Source organism: Sorghum bicolor, chromosome 1 (assembly GCF_000003195.3).
Source record: "Sorghum bicolor cultivar BTx623 chromosome 1, Sorghum_bicolor_NCBIv3, whole genome shotgun sequence".
Lineage (NCBI taxonomy): Eukaryota > Viridiplantae > Streptophyta > Magnoliopsida > Poales > Poaceae > Sorghum > Sorghum bicolor.
In genome coordinates this window covers 9575406-9594322 of record NC_012870.2, presented here as the reverse complement: position 1 = coordinate 9594322, position 18917 = coordinate 9575406, and the positions used below count along the sequence as shown (strand labels likewise).

The following is an 18917-nucleotide window of genomic DNA, read 5'->3' as shown; positions in this document are numbered from 1 at the left end:
CCAAGACCGTTCGCAGAAATAGATACTTTTTTTCTTGAAAATCTTTTTTCTGCAAATACTTCTGTTTGGTTTTATTGGTTTTCTCTATATGGATCTCTAATTGCCTATGTTGGCATGGACTCCATATAACTATCATTGATGAATTTATTAGCTTAAAGCTATTTTGTTTGTCTTTCATCATCTTTTTTTCCCAGTATAACATGTGCCTATGCAATTTCCTCTGATGCCAATCAAGTTAGTTTTCGGTCTCGGTTCTATTTCTCTAAAAAACTATTGTCCAAGTCCATCAAAGGTTGTTCAGTTCCTTGACCCGCCTCTTATATAGATTTAATTTCTTGATCATCTTCTACATACGTTGTATTTGGATTTGTAGCTGCCCTTTTTGCCGTATACCTCGCTAGGTTCATCACACTGTTATTCTTGTTGATTGGAGAACACTAGTGTGTTACTCTTGTCTCTTGGAGAGCACTAGTGCCGTTACAGGTGAGGCAAAAATTCTCAGAGTGTCAAAAATCGGGCACTCGGGGAAACCAATCTTCCACGAGTATTGCACTCATGGAAGAATTGCACTCGGAGAAGAGAGGCTTTCCTGAGTGTCGCAGTATACCTGGCATTCGAAGAAGAGCGGCACTCGGCAAAGGCCCTTTTCTCCGAGCGCAACACTAGGGGAAGAGCCGCACTCGGGGAATATGACTTTTTTTTTGTTGTTTACATGGAAAGGCAAAAAAAACAAAAAAAAATCGGAATGGCTTCCCCGAGTGCATGGGCTGCGATACTCGGCGGAAGAGGGTTTCTTCCCCGTGTGCCTGGGCTGCGGTGCTCGGAGAAGAGGGTTTTCTTCCCTATGAATTTATTTTTTAAAAAAAGAAGAAGAGGAAAACGGTGCCAGCCGACCACAACGGTGTCAATTCTTCCCTGAGTGCCACCACAGCTCTCAAAAAAGCGTTCCTCAAGTGCATGATTTTCGGCTCTCGAAAAATGCGCCCTTCCCGTGAGACGATACCTCGAAGACGGTTCTCCGAGTGTTGCACTTGAGGCCGAGTATATTTGGCACTAGAAGAAACCACTACCTCGCGTAATATGCCTTGCCTCCAACAGCCTCTAGCCATATCATCGTGCCAACATGCATCGACGGTTTCTATGCGTGTGTAGTATATTGAGGGAGATAGGATGATTACTAAAATATTAGATATTGGAGATGGAGCAGCAGATAGAGCCTTTGGATAACCTATATGGCTGTTCTTTTAAAGATGATACTTCCTTCGTTATAGAAACATAACGAAAGAAGAAACATACCGCTTTTTCAAAAGTCTAACAATTTTAAGTTGACATTATAAATATTTATAATATGTCACTAGATTAATTTTTAAAATATACTTTTATGACAAATCTATTTAAAGATATACCTCCTCCGTTCTTCGTAATTATAGGATGCTTATTGATCAAACTCTAAATTTATAATAAACAATATTAGCATTTATATCTTTAAATAAATTTATTCTAAAAATACTATTCTATAACTATTTCTTAAGAAGCAAGATTCTTTTGTGGATGGAAAGAGTAATAATAATTTTTTTAATAAACCTAGTCACCTAGACATGTTCTCTTTTTTTGGTTGGTGGGAGCACGTAGGGTTTGAGTACCTCCATTCTCCACTCCCATCGTCTCTGTACACGTGCCACGTGTTCGTATGCAGGGGAGTCATCGTAGTCGTAAACAGTGGTTCAATTTGCCGAAACAAATTCAAAAGACAGCCAAATAGTGTTCTAGAACAAAAAGCAACAAGGTTTACTCGCCTAATCGAGACAATGCCTCCCTGAGCCTGACGACGAGAGTCGTGACCAAGCAAAAGGGACGCCCGCAACCTCTCTTCCGTTTACCTCCCTTTTCGTTTTCCTTCTCCCCGGCTCCCGGCGGCATTTAAACCTCTCACCCACCTCCCCATAGTAAAATGCGCCCGTTCCCGGAGCAAAAATAAAAAACCAAAATCATCATCACAAATATAATCCGCTACCTCGCCGGCGACAGGGGCGACCGCGCGCTCGCCCCGGCCGGGTGCTGATCCCGACTTCCCCATGCACCCATTCTGCTGCGCGCCGCTCGTGCCCGTATCGCCCGCGGCCTCTGCCGCCTCCGCCGGGGCCGCGTCCTCCGCGGTGGCGGGCGCCCCGGCCATGATGCCGCCACCGCAGCCCCCGCCGGTGCCGCCTCCGCCGGCTCGAAGCAACTCTGCCCCCATCGGTGAGAGGCGCGCGCGCGCGGCGGGGGTCAGCGGTGGCGGCGGAGGAGGCGGTACCTCGCCGCCCGAGGGGGTGAAGCTGAACGAGATCGTCGGCGGCGGCATCTCGGGAATCCTGTACAAGTGGGTCAACTACGGGCGCGGGTGGAGGCCGCGCTGGTTCGCTCTCCACGACGGCGTGCTCTCCTACTACAAGATCCACGGGCCTGACCGCATCATCCTATCGCGCGAGACCGAGCGGGGCGCTAAGGTCATCGGCGAGGACTCCCTCCGCCGCCTCAACCGCACCTCCGCATCCTCGCCGTCCCACTCCAACGGCCACCACCACCCTCGAAAACCCATCGGCGAAATCCACCTCAAGGTCCGCGGTTCTTGCCGCCTCCGTGATCGCCAGATCCATTTCGTCTGCTGCCAGCTTGCTAACGGGGCGGTTGCGTGTGCAGGTGTCAACCGTGAGGGAGAGCAGATCGGATGACAAGAGATTCTCCATCTTCTCGGGGACGAAGACGTTGCACCTGCGAGCGGAGACCCGGGAGGACAGAGCTGCGTGGCTTGAGGCGCTGCGAGCGACCAAGGACATGTTCCCGAGGATGTCCTCCAGCGAGATGGTCGGACCTGGGGACACCGCAGCGGCAGTGGCCGTCTCAACCGAGCGCCTAAGGCAGCGGTTGCAGCAGGAAGGGGTCAGCGAGGCGGCCATTGCTGACAGCGAGAGGATCGTGCGAGCAGAATTTGAGGCTCTGCACAAGCAGCTTGTGCTATCCAAGCAGAAGAATGCGCTCCTCGTGGAAACTCTTCGCCAGCTAGAGGTACTTCCATAACTGTACCTGAACAGAATCTGGTTGTGCATGAAGTCGGAATGATTGCTTTTTACTGCTGGTGTGTCATGCTTGCAATATTCTGCATCTTGTGCACGATTGGAAGTACGAAGCTACTGGTAAATATTGGCGTACAGAACATGCTATTCTGTGGTAGATTGCATCAATTGACCATATTGTACTTGGAGCTCTTTGTTTTAGGAGTTACTCTATGGATCATGCTATAAATTTTTTCAGTTCTTCTACTACCTTTGTTATGCTGTTGTTTTTGTCAGTCACCAAACATACTTGAGCATTTGATAATGAATGTGCTACCGAAGCTAGCTTATGTTGTCTATTTACTACGTCTTGTCATCAACAAAGAAAAAACAAAGCAAGTTAATAATTCTAGATGTTTGTTTTGGTTTTGTTTTATCTGCTTCTTTGGTGATACCAAAGTTCTTCCGGGGGTTATGTTGCAGAGCTTTTGTTTTTATTACTGACCACAAATTGCTCTCTCATGTGTTTTGGTCCTTTTGGAGTACAAGAATGGTACCCTTGTTGCTATAGCTACTCTACCCATCATTTTATATACTTCTCATACTTCCTATTCCTTGACTGGCTTTTTGCTGTTTGAGTTTAGTCATTAGTCTTTTGTTGTTTTCATGGCTAATAAGCAGTTAGAGCAAGCTAACTGGATATTTATTCTATCACATGTCAGGCCTGATAAAAATGAGAGCATCAGTATCACATGTTTTCGGTTTAGCTTAGGTTAACTGGCATTTGGTTGCTGATTTGATTTTATATTGAGTTTTTTTATTACAAGGAATGAGTGCCTTTTATATTAGCATATTAGTATAAATGATCAAGCGTACCAACACTGCACAGAGCTTCGAAGGTAGTCAGGTAAATAATTCTATGTTGTGGCAGAAAGAGGAGAATATAAAACTCTTTTTATTATCCACTCCTAAAATTGTATTTCTTTTATGTTCATGTGTACTACTGCCATTTGTATATTGAGAAGTTTTAACTTCTCTTACCTGCTTTCCGTGTTCACTAATTTGTAAGATCTCTATATTGATGTTTACTGGGGGAATTGAACCTACAAAATGTTTATGTTAGACGCATTGTCATCTGATGTGTATTCTTGTGTTGCCTTGCTGTAGACAGAAAAGGTTGATTTGGAGAATACCCTTGTCGATGAGAGCCAAAGGCAGTCGAAAGAGTATGGATCTGCTTCTAAACCAAGGCATGAGAAGTATAGTGGTATGATAATTGGTGGAATGGTTTGTCATGTCTCACTGTTACACTTGTTATTGAGATACACTGTACCTTTGTGGGAAAAATTGTTGATTATTCTGATGCATCCTTGTTAATACGACACTACAAAGTTGCATGATAGAATGCCACTCTGGTGTTGGCTATTGCCAGTTAATTTTTCTAGTGGCATATAGGGGCTGTTCGGTTCTGATTTCTGAACCTGGTGCAGGTGCCTGGGCCAGGCAGCTCCCCAGGCTGTCGATTTTGAGCGCCTGGTGGTTGGATGGACCTGCCTGGGTGAACGCCCCCAGGCCATGCTGCCAACCAAACAGCCCCATACTGACAAAGTAGCTATAATCCAGCAAAATATTAGACAAATTGGTTGGCTATGGTTTGTAAATGATTGAGTAATAGATAGCTGGGTTTGTTGATTGCAACGTTGCCAAGTTTTTGGTCTCCATGTGTAACTATCATAAAAGACTAGGAATTTTGCCAAAAAAAAGATTGCTCTTAGCTTTTTCTAAACATACAATGTTTTGGTGGTTATATGAACTATGAAGTTCTGTTGCTATTATTGGCAAAGTCAAAACTGAGCTTATTGATGGCAGAATTTTGGTTAGGTTATTCATTCATGCAATCTCCTTTCTAGTTTCCTATTTCCTCGTGAGGATGCATTCTTCCAAGTTTTATAAATCCAATATCATGGCATGATCATATCTAAAATAGAACATTTCATATTAAACAATTACGACAACATCCTTGTATAATAGCTGAGTGTCATTATTCTTGTATGCTAATCTATGCACCTTATTCGCCTTTCCATAAGTTCGACTTGGTGGTTTGATTACCTACCTAATTGAATATTGTGAAGTCTGTCTCTTAGCAGAATTCTCTAGTGTACGTGTTGTCTCTAATAGTTCAAATATCTTTCATCTGGTTTTGTAAATTTTAAATTAGATTCAATCTTTTTTCATCTGAATGTTATATAAACTTTTAACTGAATGCTTCTATATCAAGGTTTGATATCGTACCCAAATAGCCTTTTCAGATGGAATGGAAGCAGTATCAAAGTAAACCACATTTATTCCCTTAGAAAATAAATAGACTTGATTGATACTAGTATAGCACTAGCACAGGCCCACTTCAACTCATTTTCCCTCTAGTTACGTGGTCTGATTTCAATGTTATACGACAGTGTCTATACGCCATCCCAATTCCCAATCCCAACCACAAGAAATTGCAATGACCTCTCCTTGCTGCAGCCACAACACACAACTTTCCTACCAACTAGAAGCCCATATGTGAACACTGCAGCAAACAATTCTTGACCCTAATTTGTCATGTAAATTGCTGGCAATTGTGATCCCTCCTTACCAGGAAAGAAAACAGTTCAGCCTTTTTTTGGATGAATTTCTGGAATGTGCATTTAGTTTTTTTTTTATTGAATAACATGGAAACCATCTATTTTGAGCTCTATTTTGCACTGTGCACCAATTTAGTTTACTTTACCTGGCTTAACGAGCTACCATTTTCCTTTTTCAGAAGGAAGTGCTAGCGAATCTGATGATTATAATGAACCACATGATCCTGCTGAAGAGACTGACGATGATGAGAACCTTTATTTTGATACAAGAGATTTTCTATCCTCAAGCTCTTTTAAAAGTAGTGGATCTGATTACCAAAGATCTGAAGCTGGTTCAGATGATGAAGATGATTATCCAATGGATGGGATTGATCCTTCCATGAAGTCTATTGGAATTAGTTATCCATATGTAAGAAGACGGAAGAAGCTGCCAGATCCAGTTGAGAAAGAAAAGGGTGTAAGTTTGTGGTCAATGATCAAGGACAACATAGGAAAGGATCTTACAAAAGTTTGTCTGCCTGTTTACTTCAATGAGCCACTCTCATCGTTACAAAAATGTTTTGAAGATCTTGAATATTCCTACCTTATTGATCGGGCATCTGAATGGGGGAAAAGGGTATTACTTCTTCCTCTCCCTGCTAGTATTTTTCATTCATGCACACATCTTCTCTAATATGTTGAATGCAAGTAGCATAAACACTTGGTTTATTAGATTTTTCATTGCACATTATATCATATCAAACTTGCAACTAATGCTGCAATGCATACACTTAATGTCGATACTCTATCCTGCCTTGTGGTGGACATCTGATATAACTACATTAAGATGACATTGGTGTCTTCCTGGCTAGAGAAATGTGGGGGCTGTATACTGTTTGTTTCATCTTGGTTACAACACCCCTTCATATATTTAAGCTAACTTGAACAAAGTTTAACCATTTTGTAAACTAATCATGCCAACAATTTGAAAAATAGTACATGTAAACATATTAGTTTCCTTGCCAACATGGGGCCTTCAATTTGCTGAACAATATTAATACTTCATAATATGCAATCTTCAGTCTGGCTTATAAGGGTGATTTTCCTCTTTCATATATTAAGTCTCGTCACTGCCTCACTGGTGCATCTGCCACATTAGAAGAATGTTCCTACACTATTGTTCATATGGTTATATGTGTATCATTTGACGCTCACCCACACACCATTGGATGTTCTCCCATTGTTTGGGGTGTCATTGAACAGAAAATGCTCACTTGCTCCCATTGTCTGTGATGACTGAAATAGCTAACTAGTGAAAAAGGTCACAGTTAAGCAGCTCACATATCTGTTTTTGTTTTATACCTAGGGGAATAGTCTTATGAGGATTCTTAGCGTAGCAGCATTTGCTGTTTCTGGATATGCCTCGACAGATGGGAGGAGCTGTAAGCCTTTTAATCCCCTTCTTGGGGAGACATATGAAGCAGACTATCCAGACAAAGGCCTCCGTTTTTTCTCTGAAAAGGTCTGTTAATTAAGCATGGTTCTTCGTTGAGTTGGTGCAATCATTCCTTTTCATGAGCAAATCTATTTTATCCATTTATATTGTTCTCTTATAAGTTAGAAAAAGTAATAGGGAAGTTTGATGCTTAATGCTTAGTAAGTCTGCTTCCTATTTGTCTAGTTAAGTTTTGCCCCCTTTCAAATGGTAAGACAAATTTGGGCCATTCATGTTTTATAATTTATAGTGCTTCACTATTATGATCTGCTACATGCCTTATTCTTGGTGAACATTATGTTGTTGCCTGAAGTTTGTCAGATTATTTGTTGATGAATGACTTAACTGCAGCCTAATCAGAAAATAGGTGGTATATGACATTGGGATTAACATTATATTGAATGCTGCCATTTATTTGCATGCTTGGTTACTGCTCTCTTTACTTGTTCTTGGTTCCTATTGTGATGGTACCATGTTTGCCATTTCTTTACTTGTGTAACATACTGGAGAAATGCTATCTATCCACTGATTCTGATCTATGTTGCTGTACCTATTTGATCTTCATAGCTGTGACTAAGACTCACAAATCATAGCTACTTGAGCATACTACAGGACTTTTGCAATATCAGATCTAGTCTATGTGCATTATTGTTGATAAAAAAAATCTTCAACCACTTTCCAGGTTAGTCATCACCCTATGGTTGTTGCATGCCACTGTGAGGGAACTGGCTGGAGGTTTTGGGCTGATAGCAACCTAAAGAGTAAATTCTGGGGTCGTTCCATTCAACTCGATCCTGTTGGTGCATTAACACTGGAGTTTGATGATGGTGAAGTTTTCCAATGGAGCAAGGTACACTTACATACTTCCTCTGATCACAAATATAAGTCCATCTAGGTTTGTCCTAAGTCAAACTTTTTAACTTTTGCATACCAATATAATTTTTTTGATATACATCGACACAAGGTTGGGATTATTACTTTTTATAATATAATAACTTTTTATAGTATGATTCTCCCTCCGTTCCAAATTATGAGACGTTTTGGCTTTTCTAGATACATTGCTTTTACTACGTAAATAGACATAGTGTATATCTAAATGCATAGTAAAAACTATGTATCTAGAAAAGCTAAATGTCTTATAATTTGGATTAGAGGGAGTATATAACTCTTTTCATCCAAGGTAATATATTTTTATAGATATTGCTAGTAGTTAAAATGTTTGGCTTAGGAAAAAACGAGATAATATATCTATGATCAGAGGTAGTAACTAATAGATTATTGTTCTGTCAATTTAATTGACTGGAAATATGTTTAGGTGACAACTTCAATTTACAATCTCATATTGGGCAAGCTATATTGCGATCACTATGGTACTATGCGCATACAAGGTAATCGCGAGTATTCATGTAAGCTTAAGTTCAAGGAGCAGTCAATTATAGATCGCAACCCTCACCAGGTAATTACTATTTTTGCTTCAACACTTAAGTTTATATTTGTCAGCATGTCCGTTCTTCCATTCTTTCTTAAGTGCATTCCTTTAATGTTTGTTTCTCGCCAGTATAAATATTTAATCTCTCTGCATGTTAGGCAAGTGATACGTTTCTCACTATGGCAAGACATTCTTTTAATCAATTTTTTCTAGAAGATTGGTTGGGAACAGTTTTTTGAAAGCGCTGGGAATTGTAGTATGTAGAATCTTGCTGGAAATAATTTACACTGCATGTGTTTGACCCTGAACATTCTCATTTTGTTAGGCCTTGTTTAGTTCCGAATTTTTTTCGGATTTCGGCACTGTAGCATTTTCGTTTTTATTTGACAAATATTATCCAATCATGGACTAATTAGGCTTAAAAGATTCATCTCGTGATTTACAGGCAAACTGTGCAATTAGTTTTTATTTTCGTCTATATCTAATACTTAATGCATGTGCTCCAAGATTTGATGTGACGGGGAATCTTGAAAAGTTTTTGGTTTTCGGGGTGAACTAAACAAGGCCTTAGAATTGTAGATCTGAAAAAGCAACAGAAAATTATACAATAGGAGCTATAGCTTTGCTGCGTTCTAGTGGATAATAGTCAATGATATACCAACTTGGTAAAAACATATAACTGCAGTCTGTTGATTATGTAAACTTTCAATTCAATACCGAGCAGTTTTCCAAAATGAATGAATAAATAAATAAATAATGTCCTGTCCTTGCTGTTAACTACTGACTATTCTCTTTCCATTCCAAGTTAAAAAATGATTTCACACGAAATTTATATCAATACTGAATATTGGTATTAATTCTCTGCACTGTCTTAATTGATGGACCCAACTTTCTGATCTGTAGACTAGCTTAGTTAATTTAGCAAGCTTTATTTAGTTCAACTAATGCATATGCAGGTGCAAGGTGTTGTTCAAGATAGAAATGGTCGAACTGTTGCTACCCTATTTGGAAAATGGGATGAAAGCATGCACTATGTAATGGGTGATTGTTTTGGGAAAGGCAAAGGAACTGAACAGTTTTCAGAGGCTCATTTGTTGTGGAAAAGAAGCAAACCACCTAAGTTTCCCACTAGATACAATCTCACTCGCTTTGCAATTACATTGAATGAACTTACCCCTGGATTGAAGGTAAAGATTACTGTGTGCTAATATCGAGCTTTATTTCAAGATTATGTTACTGTGTAGAGGTTCATACTTGTACATGTAAGCAGGAAAAACTTCCACCAACAGACTCAAGATTACGACCAGACCAGAGATGTTTGGAGAATGGTGAATATGAAAGGGCAAATGCTGAGAAGTTGAGGCTTGAACAGAGACAGCGGCAGGTCAATCTATGACTTCCCACTTTCGCAGCCTTATGTTTTATTGAACTGTTGAATACTAATTAGCAATTTGTTGCAATTCAAGCACAGCAAACATCTGTACAACTGCATGCCCCCCTACCCCCCTACCCCTCTAAAAAAAGAAAAAAACTGAACTGGATGTTTTGGTAGACTTATAGTTTGCATTTTACATGTGAAAAAATGTAGGTTAATGAAGTTTGCATAGATTTAATACGCGATATGTTTACGCAGTTACGCCAGTGTTTAATGTGCTGTATGACCTACCTATATTAATATCACTGTTTATATAGCATAAAGGGCGTGTCTGAACCTTACTGCCTGTACCTTTGTTCCTGCTTGCAAATGAGCAGACTAGATTAAGTCTTATTTCTCAGGTGCACTACACTCACTCTGATCCATTTATAAGTCAATACGGAGAATAATCAAATCTACAGTGTCAACACTCTATTTTCTATTTCAAACCTTTGGTTAGGTTTTCTGCTTTCTGACTACAGTTCAGCGTCCACCACAGTTGAACTGTTCACTTGTTTAGTATTCCTTTTTCTCGTCTTGTATCATGATGTGGTCAAGTAACATGATCTTGACCATCACATCTCAGGTACTGTGACAAGACTTGAATATGAGTTAATTTTAGGTACATGGAACTACTTTCTCTGGTCGGGGATATAGATGACACTCGGACTCTGACTGGAGGGGTTAGTTCAAATACTAAAGGTGATTTTTGTCGGAATGACAAATAAATTCGGCCAGAGGGGGTGTATCCTTTATTCCTTTGAAGTAGAAAGTTGTATTTCCTGGGATGAAACATGGTACCACTATGATGGCAACAGAAGGAATGTAGTTCCATATATATATTTGGGGTGTCATGTCCCATTAGTGTATTGATGAAGCTAGACATGTGTTATCTTATGATTTAGTTAATAACGTGCAAGAACATCCTATGTGTGTTGGGTTTTTTGCACCTGTTGCAAACTACAGGATAGTTTGCGATTCTAAGGCAAACTGGATTCCGAATTTTGTCATAACAAAGGTTGCGGTTCATAGGAACTTATGTGAACAGTTGAGAACAGATGGTAAAATTGACATGATGCTGCATACATGACTGAAAGTGTTAGAAAATTGCTGTGTAATGTCTATTTTGTACTTTACTAGTAGCCTTGTAAGTAATCATCGAAACATGCTTAGTTTCCATGACTTGAGTTACACTTGCAGTTTGGCTGGATTAGTAAAGGCTAACTGAGCTGTATCAATTGTATTGCAGGCACGAAAGATGCAGGAGAGCGGATGGAAGCCTCGGTGGTTTGCAAAGGATAAAGATACTGACACATACCGTTACCTCGGTGGGTACTGGGAATCCAGAGAAAAGAGCAGCTGGGAAGGCTGCCCCGACATCTTCGGACAAGTCCCTAACGATCTGATGATAACTGACTAGGTTAGATAGGTTACAGGTCTTTTGGTTCTCTTTTTTGGGATCACTTGATTCCTGAAAATTTAGTGGTTCATATTATAGAGCAATTAAAATGGCCGTTGACATGTAAGCATTGGCAGTGTCTCAGGTAATATTGGTCTCGTACATAATAAGAAGAGAATGGTTCGTCTCACATTTCACCTTAAGTTTTCGGCAAAGTAATGCGAGTTGTTTTTTCTTGTGAGGTTTTCATGCTCACAAGTTGAGTCTTCAGAGTGGTATAAGGTGGCGATCAGTGATCATCTCCTGGATATGTAACTACGCATACAACTATACAAGTGCAGGATGACGTGAATTCGTTCATCATTTTGGTGACAGTGCTATTGTAGTTCCCACAAAATTTTGGTTTTTGCTACTGTAGTATTTTCGTTTGTATTTGACAAACATTGTTTAATTATGGACTAATTAGGCTCAAAAGATTTGTCTGGCAAATTAGAGATAAACTGTATAATTAGTTTTTGTTTTTATCTATATTTATTGTTTCATGCATATGTCTAAAGTCTAAACATTCGATGTGATGGAACATTTTAAAAAATTTTGGGTTTTTGGGAGGACGTAAAAGGCCTGAAGACATTCAAGTTGGTAGTGCGTATCGACTGTTGAATGTCGGATGTATTGCTCTGCAGTAAGATATACTGACAGATATGTCCCCTTCTTTCCTGTATGGAAACAATACGTCAGTGTCATCAAATGAATATAACCTGTGTGACTTGACTATTTCTTTTAAAATATTCTTTGGGTTACTAGTTTCTGTTTGTTGTGCTCCCTCTATACAGGATGGTAATTTTTAAGCAATGGCTTCAGCTCTAATTTTTTATGAATGCTATAATTTGTGTAGGGAATTTACAGATTTCTACTGAGCATTGTGAAGAGGATCCAACCAAGTTGCTCATGAGCTAGCTCGGTGCGTTTATGTCAAAAGTTTCATGTATTTGGGTTAATGAACCCTCTAATTGTATTATTCCTCTTTTATTAAAAGATGTAACATTGTTCTCAGATGAATAAAGCTTGCCGTATGGTTTTTCAGAAAAATGTCATTTAAAAATTCTGAAACTTTAACTAAGTTTGTAGGCCAGACTTATTTTATGGTAGACTTTCAATGTGAAGATGCATTTTACTAGAAAGTTAAGTCAGAACTCAAAAGTTAAAACAACCTACATTCCGGAACAAAGAATATATTACAAAGGTTCTTATTATAAATCTCGGTAGTATCAGTTTTGTGCCGTCAATATGTAAAATCCTAGATATTGATAAATATAAAAGTTATAAATGACTTTTGCCGATAAGAATCTTAGTTTTTTTAGCAAAAGTTTACCTGCCAACACTAACACAATTACACAAACACTACTCCGAGCTAGACATGATGCATGTTGTGACAACTTCGCCATGGCTCCATCAGCGAGAAAATCCAACTTCTTGCATTCAGCTCCTGAACAGAAAACATGTTCAATTAATATTCTCGTCCACCAGTGCCCAAACATATTTCGTCGAGTTGAAGTTTAGGAGCGAATGCTTTCACAAGTCGTCCTCAGCAGCAAAAATAGAACACACTAGACTCAAATTTTCTTAAGCCGTTGGGATGGGCCATGCCAGCCAGCTGGGCCCGAGGCACAGCCCATAGGGTCCATCTTCCGCCAGATTACAGCCCATCTCAACGCGCAGCATTGTCCCGTCCCGTACTCCCCGTTCGACTATCTCATCTGGTAAGTATTTGGTCCGTGCGCAACTGAACACCGCAAAGTCGTCGGCAAGAAACCATGTCCCAATCGAGGTGCGTGAATTGAATGTGCGGCACCGCTCATGAAAACCTCGTCCATCACAAAACAAATGTTGGCGCCCAGTAAAGCCGCAATAAAATTCCGCATCTCATCTCACAGGTCCTCCTCGCCCTCGACGGACCGCCGCCCGGCGCCGCCGGCGCGTTCAGTTCGACGCACGAGAAGCACTGCAGCAATAGGATCTCCGTCCCGTCCGCGGTGCACAGCACAGCAGGAGCAGGTCGACCTCATCACTCGGCGGCATTCAAAGCCGCCCCTCTGCTTCTCTTCTTCTCTCTCGTTTTGAGAGCGCCTCCTCTGCCTCTGCCTCCTGCCACTTTGGCCGTGCTCTGAAATTAATGGGAGAGCGATGCGCAGCGCCGCCCTCCTCTTTCGATTTAATTGCCACGGCACGGCCGGCCACCTGTCGATCCGCCGGCCCCGCCCTCTGCCGCGTGAACCGCCGGCACCCGCGGCCCCCACGCGCCCGTATGCTTGCATGGCTGCGTCGCGCGCGCGCGCGCGGCAAGCGAATAAATGGGCCGGTCGCTGGCTCGCTGCTCGGGCCAGGCAGCCGGGGTGGAAGCGAACCGCTGCCAACTAACCGTCGCCTTCGGTCGGGGCGCGGGACCGAGACCGGGACAACCGAAGCCGGCGCAGCCGCGCAGGCACCAGCTCGCTTGACCTTGCGTGGACAGGGGCGCGACGCGGCCGGCACCGCGCGGCTGCCATTTGCGATGACAGCGACGCGATGGGCCGGGGACGCGACGCCCGACAACATATCTCGACGGCTGTGACGACGCGACGTTCGCGATCGTTTGCTCAGTCAGCGCCGCGGATCGATTCCATTCCCTTTGGAGGTACGCACGCGGTACGGCTTTGGTCGCTTGTTGCTAGCTGGCCGAGCTAGACAGATGAGATGAGGATGCACGTGATGGCCGGGCCGCCGGGGCGAAGAGTACGTGTACGTGACCGGGCAACACCACCACCAGTAGTACGTCTCGGGGGGAGTTGTAGCGTGCGGCAAAGAGTGCATGCATGCGCCGTCCGATTCGCCAAGAACGACAGCGTGTGATGTGCTTGACAGCTTGAGCGTGTCCCTGGGGTCCAGGCCAGGGCTGTTCTCGGTAGCTAGGCTGTTGGCTTGCGTTTGTTGACCACGATTGATCGATACCATTGCACCCCCGACCCCAAAACTTTACAAAATTTCTCATCACATCGAATCTTGCGGTACATACATGAAACATTAAATATAGATAAAAAAGATAACTAATTACACAGTTTACCTGTAAATCACATGACAAATCTTTTAAGCCTAATTGCTTCATGATTGAATAATGTTTGTCAAATAAAAAATAAAAATTTGGAAGAAGCCATTGTTTAGGTTCAAGAAAAAAAACGCGGTTCAGAAATGGCAGGGAACAGGAAGCTTCTGTAGCTGGCTATGGAACCTGCTGCCGCCTTGCCTTGCCTGCTGCTGCAGGCGAGCAGCTCACGGTCGCCGACGAGCTGCGGCTGCCGCTTGCATGCATGCACAGGGCTCGAGAAGGCGACCGGGAATGGAGAAATGCACCGGCAACCCAAGCAGAGCACTGTAGGCGCAAAGCAACGGGCAAGGGCAATGCAGATCAGCAGATGCAGATGCAGGTGGGCGGCAACGGCAAGGCAACCCGAGAAGGCAGCCGGCCGGCGCGCCTGAGGCCTGACGGATGCTGCTGCGCCTGCAGGCCCGCGGCAGGGCGCTCCTACAGTGGTTCGCCGGCGTGCACGTCGATGTGAAAGGCTTCCATCGGGTTGCCGTTGCCGTGGGTGGCTACATTGCCTTGCCTTTCTGATTTCTGACTCGATCGATCGGTCGATCGCTGCGGCTGTGAGCCACAAGCATGCGTGTCTTGTTGCCTCAGACGCCAGAGACTCAGAGAGCAGTTGGCGGCGATTATGCAGCAACACGATTGCTGCTGAGAATGCGCAGATCCGACCGTTGTGACTGAGAGTCTGAGATGCAGCAGTTTCTACTGACTGTGACAATTAAGGTCAATTCCTTTTTTACGACCATTGATTTAAGGCCTGTTTCAAAAAAAAAAAAAAACAACCGTGTTTATATATTTAGTATCATCCTCAATCACGTTGAACACCCCCCAAAAAAGGAAGTGACCCTTTTTGTTGACGTACGCTCCGTGCAGTTCGTTCATCCAAGCCCAACCGCGAACTGCACTTACACGAGCCAAACCAAATGCGTTCAGGCTATTCTGGAAAGCGGTTTGGACGCTACCTCAAAATAGCCAAGGAAGCGCCCAGTCCGGTGGTGACCGTGCGGAAGCAGTAGCATGCCGATGCCAGTGCCACCACGGCGCCACCGGTCCACCACCGCCCACGTACCTCCGCAGTAATGATGCCACCTGCGCCGGTGCGCGCGTGTGCGCGCAGAACGTGGCTGCATGATGCAGGCCCGAGAAATGATGCCTGCGCTGCGCCTCGCCTCGCCTCGCCTCGGCTTGGCAGCTGACGACGACGCGTGAATGATTACCCGACGGCACATGATCCACAGCGCTCGCCAGTCGCCACCACAATTAGCGCCATCATCATTATCACTGTTTCATTAGCGCTAAGCACAAGTGCTCACCGCCACGGCAGCAGCGCGTCGTCCAGCCGGGCGGAAATGGTGTGTGCCCACACTGCCCAGTGCCCGGACCCGGACTGATTGTGGCAGAACCTCCTGAATTAAGTGGCCCACATGCACCCATCATTGTCTCCAAGTCTTGTGATCGGCATGCACGAGTTCCAAATGATTCAAGAAGTCTGTCGGGTACCCTCGGAGGACCCCGAATCATCCACAGTTTATCTCATACAGGATCAACATGGAGTTACCACAACATTACAACATTTGTTATAGACAAGTTTCATATCCAACATTATTTACCTAGAGCAATTCATAAGGTTCCAGAAACTGTCCAGAAATCACTAATAATTTAATTATAGACAAATAACATTTCATTTATGTTCCAAACTTGGACCTGGGCAAAACCCAGCTCACCAAAAGTTGAAATACATCAAAGAGATACTAGAAAATATCATGGTCATCCCTAAATAAATTCTTTTTATGTCTTTATTAATTTATTTAGATAAATAGACAAAGTAATAACCATATATCAAAAGTACACAATAAATTCTGAGAAAACTACAGCAGCTCATATATGTTCTCCAAAGTCTATTGTATAAATTTCATGCCATTTGGATAAGTATAGCAATTTCCATGAAAAAGATAAATTTCCATCACAAGGAAGCATGTAACAGCAAGATAAATAAGAAACTCGACATTTTCTACAAACACATAGCTAAATTATGTATCTATATGATATAACAATCTCATATAAAGGCAGAGGAACCATATTTTACATTTATTAATTTTTAGTTTAATTGTAAACTATTTAATAAGCACTAAACAAGATAAATTAATAACTTAATCATATTTCATCCAATGAATTTAAAAACTTAACCACAGCACACACACATAATCATTAGCCTACCATAAAAGTTTCATCTTAAAAGAAGCTATACAGCAATAGATATGAATTTCTTCCTTTTAAGCATAATTAAAAGACATAATTCATAACTAATTATTTTACTATAAAACATAGTCAGTTCCATATTTTTAATAAAAACTAGACATTTCAAGGAGCACAACAAAATTTGGTTCACCAAAATTGGAGCTACCAAACTCTAGATATGAATTTCTAAAGATCTAACAAAACATCTACAAACAGGTCCTGATAGCACTATTCACCTGAGTCACAGCCTGTGCAATTAGACCCCTGGAGAACATCAAATTGTCGCCCGAAGTCCCTGGTCGCGAACTGGAAACAGGGTACTCGCCGGAGATCGTGGTTTCGGCGTTGGAATGCTCGTCGGCGGCATTGGAGCAGCGGGGAAGCTTGACCGGACTAGTGCGCACCTGCTGGTGGCCGTAGCTTGTCCCGCAATGGCTCGAGGTGGCCTGGCCACGTTGAGGTGCTCCTCGGCGGCGTTTTTGGCCGGAGTGGAGGAAGAACGGACGTAGCCGGGGATAGAAATGGTTAGAGCTTGCACCAAGGGGCGCAATCGGTGGCTTGGTTCGAGGCGGAGCTGCTGGTGCACTCGAACGGCTTGGAAACGGAGCGAGGGACGCGAATTGGAGGAGCGCAGCAAGGTCGCCGGCGTCGGGTGCAAGGGAAAGAACGAACGCGTCGTCCAGTGGGAAGGCTTTATCGCGAAAAGGAAGGGACGCCGTGCCTCCACGTCGTCTGGCGACGCAGGCAGCCAAGCAGCTCGTGCCTTCACGCACGCAGGCGGTGCTGCGCGGGCGGCCGCTGTGATGGACAGGGCTATCGACTACTGTAGCCATGATTATCTCCACCTTTCTGATTTTCTTTAAATTACTCCAACATTTTGAATAGAAGTCAAATTTTGGTCAAAACAAAAGTTTCCCAGAATTTTGCACTCTACAAAACTTATTTAAGGACCCAGAGCTAACTTTGAATGGAAGAGGATGAATTTGGGCAAAACAGTTTGAAATTCAAAATTTCAATTTGGGGACAAAACTGGTTTGAATTGGGGCAGAAAGAAATTTCAAAATTACTTTTGATTTTTCTCAACAACTTGAAAAACTCCCAAAATAAAAGTTGTTCATTTTGATGAGCCCTACAACTTTCATGTTGGTCACTTTTCAAGATTCCAAATAGATTTTGAATTGGGGATTCAAATTGGAAAAGGGGACAATTTCTGGAAATCTGTATTTTCAAAATTACTTTGAATTTTGTATGGAAACTCCAAAAACTCTAAACACCAAAGTTGTACATTTTAACAATATCTACAACTTTGCTTTTGAACTCAACTTCAAATTTTGCTTTGTTTTTGAATTGCACAAAAGGGGACAAATCTAGGGTTTTGAAAACTAGGGTTCCCCCCCTAAATTTTTCGGAAAAACTTTCACCCATGGTTTTTAAACTCCAAAACAAGCATCCATACATAAAATAAATACACTTTAAATTCCTAAACACATTCAACCAAATTTAAACTTATTTTAAGTTAATGCATCAGGGTTTACTTAACAATAAACTATGCAATGCTCATGATGACATGTCATGTTTTAGTTCGCTTAACACGAGAGTGTTACAGCTCTTTCCCCCTTAAAGAAATCTCGTCCCGAGATTTACCTTAAAGTCTAACTAATGGAAAAGGAAGTTTGTCAAGCACTTCCAAAACCAACCTTTACAAAAACAGGGGTAGATCATTATACTATAGATTACAAGGATAAGACAGAAGAAAAGAACTGAGGAAAACGTTCTAAGAGAAACTCTTCGGATTCCCACGTGGCTTCATCTTCGGTATGTTGATTCCATTGCACCTTGTAATATTTGATAGTTCTTCTACGAGTGACTCGATCTTTTTGATCCAGAATCTTGATAGGATACTCTGATACCAGCTGTGGCAGAACCTCCTGAATTAAGTGGCCCACATACACACATCATTGTCCCAAAGACTTCTGATCGTCGTGCACGAGTTCCAAATGACTCAAGAAGTCTGTCGGGTGTCCTCGGGAAACCCGAATCATCCACGTAACATTCTTTTCAGGAATTCCCTCATCAAGCATTACAGTATTACAACATTTCATAGATAAGAGAAATCAGAGTAAAAGCGGAAAGGTTACATAACATAGATTGAAAATTTAGTTCACAGTTTACAAACCATA

The 18917-nt window shown here is 42.3% G+C and overlaps 1 protein-coding gene across 1 annotated transcript; it reads left to right on the top strand.

Annotated features, from left to right (window-relative positions):
- LOC8062931 (oxysterol-binding protein-related protein 1C) lies at positions 1902-11755 on the top strand. The gene is made up of 10 exons (XM_021446338.1): positions 1902-2600; positions 2683-3048; positions 4203-4302; positions 5839-6275; positions 7005-7160; positions 7816-7983; positions 8449-8589; positions 9519-9749; positions 9833-9946; positions 11226-11755. Exons 1-10 carry the CDS (start codon positions 2076-2078, stop codon positions 11394-11396), a joined length of 2409 nt encoding a protein of 802 aa, XP_021302013.1. The 5' UTR covers positions 1902-2075; the 3' UTR covers positions 11397-11755.

Coding starts and splice junctions, on each gene's coding strand:
- LOC8062931 (XM_021446338.1), top strand. CDS start 2,076: ATGCACCCATTCTGCTGCGCGCCGCTCGTGCCCGTATCGCCCGCGGCC. Junction 2,601..2,682: donor TCGGCGAAATCCACCTCAAG/GTCCGCGGTTCT, acceptor TTGCGTGTGCAG/GTGTCAACCGTGAGGGAGAG. Junction 7,161..7,815: donor TCCGTTTTTTCTCTGAAAAG/GTCTGTTAATTA, acceptor ACCACTTTCCAG/GTTAGTCATCACCCTATGGT.